The sequence below is a fragment of the Sprattus sprattus genome, assembly GCF_963457725.1.
Source record: "Sprattus sprattus genome assembly, chromosome: 16".
NCBI lineage: Eukaryota > Metazoa > Chordata > Actinopteri > Clupeiformes > Clupeidae > Sprattus > Sprattus sprattus.
Window position 1 is genome coordinate 1,807,666 of NC_137914.1, and position 2,500 is coordinate 1,810,165.

Below are 2,500 nucleotides of genomic sequence, written 5' to 3' on the forward strand. Positions count from 1 at the left end.
CGGGGCCCTGCGCACCGTCCGCACCCAGGGCCTCTTCAGCTACCGCGAGGACAACAACCGCCCCCCCAGCCCCCAGACGCCCGCCTGGCTCGCGGAGACCCCCGGGGCAGAAGGAGGAAGGGTGGCAGGGGCAGGGGGGGCGGAAGGGGGGAGTGTGTCGCCCTTGCGTCGGGACGGTAACTGGTTCGTGCAGCTGCTGGAGGAGGAGAGCCGACGGCTGGAGGACTGGTGCCGGGAGATGGAGCAGGAGGCGGAGGAACAGCAGCTGACCGAGGACAGTGAGTGTCCTGCGGCGGAAAACACAGACAGCTCCGAAGGCTCTCTGGGCTCCCAACCAGGCATGGAGTACCAATACTCTCTCAGCACGCACCCCCTGTCCCCCCCCACCCCCACCCCCCAAAACCCTACACCTTACACCTCCCACTGTTCACCTCTCACCTGCAGGGTCGCACGAGGTCAGGGGTCACTTTGGTACAGATTTTGGTGAGAGTACACATCTAGGAAACAACTTGTTAAGGACACCACTGTCTTGCCCTCTTAAACTCGGTTCATTTAATTTCAGTCACCACTAGTAATAAGGTCTTAACTCTTGCAGGGTTTTGTAAGGTTTAAACATGGTAAGTGATCGTGCTAATTACTTTCACCCATATATAGTCCAGATTCCCTAATGGTTATCGACAGTCATGTAGTGTAGATCATGTAGGACTATCCTATCCCTTACCCTACCTGGCGTCTCACTGTTCAAAGTACACGTTTGAGTTATCCACAGTCGTGTAGTGTAGATCATGTAGGACTATCCTATCCCTTACCCTACCTGGAGTGTCACTGTTCAAAGTACACGTTTGAGTTATCCACAGTCATGTAGTGTAGATCATGTAGGACTATCCTATCCCTTACCTTACATGGAGTCTCACTGTGCACGTTTGGGGACAATTTGTTGATGTTTCAGCACTGGATTGCCTGAAATCTACTGCAAAGGAATGTCTGCTCCCATCATTGTCCCCAGTCATGTACTGTAACTATTCAGATGCGCTGTCAGACTCCCATACCCGTTGACTAAGCTCTCTAAAATAGTTGCTTTTAAAACAAGCCATTCTATAAGCAGGGGATAATGTACAGTCCAGTATAGGAAAGTAAATGCCGATGGGACGAACTGGATCCCTTTTCAGGACCTGATTCACAGATTGTCAGCATTTGCATTACCTTTACAAATCTGTCTGGTTAACCATTGTAGGGCCAACGGTCTTCAAAAAAGCCATTAATAACACTTCACATTTCACCTGATGTCAGCGATGGATCTGGATCTGGTGGTTATCCCCCCTCCCACCCCACTGGCCTCTTATCTAGCCCCCTGCATAGAGAGAGGACAGTCACTCCACAGAGCATTCACCCCACAGCTCACCTCTGTGGGCCACTTACCTGATACCCTTACCTCACTTGACCTTTGAACTTTCCACTCTCCCGTGGGGTCACCTCTGAGGGCCACTCACCTGATACCCTTTACCTCACTTGACCTTTGAACTTTCCACTCTCCCGTGGGGTCACCTCTGAGGGCCACTCACCTGATCTCAGCACTCACCTGAATCCTCAACTTGCCTTAACCTCATCCTACCTGACCTTTGAACTGTCCACTCACCTGAGCCCTCAAATAACCCCTCGCCCTCTTCAACTCACCCGAACCCTCAACTCATCTGGCCCAGACACTCACCCAATACCCTCAACTCACATGACCTTTGAACTTTCCACTAACCTCTGCTTACCTATTCACTAAGCCCCATGACGAGACCTAACCACATTCTCTCAGCACACTCACCTGTAACTCACCTGTGTGCACCACATGACCCTCTATCTCACCTGTCCACTTCCCCCTTTCCTGTCTGCTTATTGGCCCACTCCCACATATAGACACAATAGTCTTTCAGCACGCTCACCTGTGGCTCACCTGTGGCTCATCTGTTGCTCATCTGTGGTTTCATCTCACCTGTTTACTTCCACCTTTCCTCTGTGTACTGACTCACCCAGGTAGCCCATAACCACACATAGACACATTAGCCCTCATGTTGTGTTCAGGTAGGTGTCACTGTTTTGAAACTTCAGTCTTTCAGAAAAGTATTTTCTTACATCTGATCCGCGGCATCCTTTACCCTACCTACCTGAATGGATACAGTAAAAAATAGTATGATTAATAAGGTTATTTTTCAAGTAATTGAACATTGTGACATTAGTCACTGTTCAAAAATGACTGGGTCTAAGACTGTTTCATGAGTAAAAACTAATTGAAAAGTTGTCAGATGTCTCATTTGAATGCAGTCAGTTAGGTGTTGGTATGAATAGGTGTACATTTTCATCATATATCACAACAGTCATTGACTCACTAACTGCATTAAAATGTGACATCTGACAACTTCGCATTTTGTTTTTACTAATGAAACAGTCTTATTTTGTGAATATCACCTTATTTTTAAGAAAAACAGAGTGGTAGAACATCATTACAAAATAA

At 48.2% G+C, this 2,500-nt stretch overlaps 1 protein-coding gene across 1 annotated transcript in view; it reads left to right on the forward strand.

Moving 5' to 3' along the window:
• Window positions 1-2,500, forward strand: part of LOC308376938 (disks large-associated protein 2-like) — a gene marked incomplete at both ends in the record, with an annotated part of 42,591 nt that overhangs the window by 36,172 nt on the left and 3,919 nt on the right. Inside the window, one exon of the mRNA XM_080853437.1 lies at window positions 1-278. This exon is cut by the window's left edge and continues 138 nt beyond it. Coding sequence (XP_080709563.1) covers window positions 1-278 — 278 coding nt within the window. The remainder of the gene's footprint in view (window positions 279-2,500) is intronic.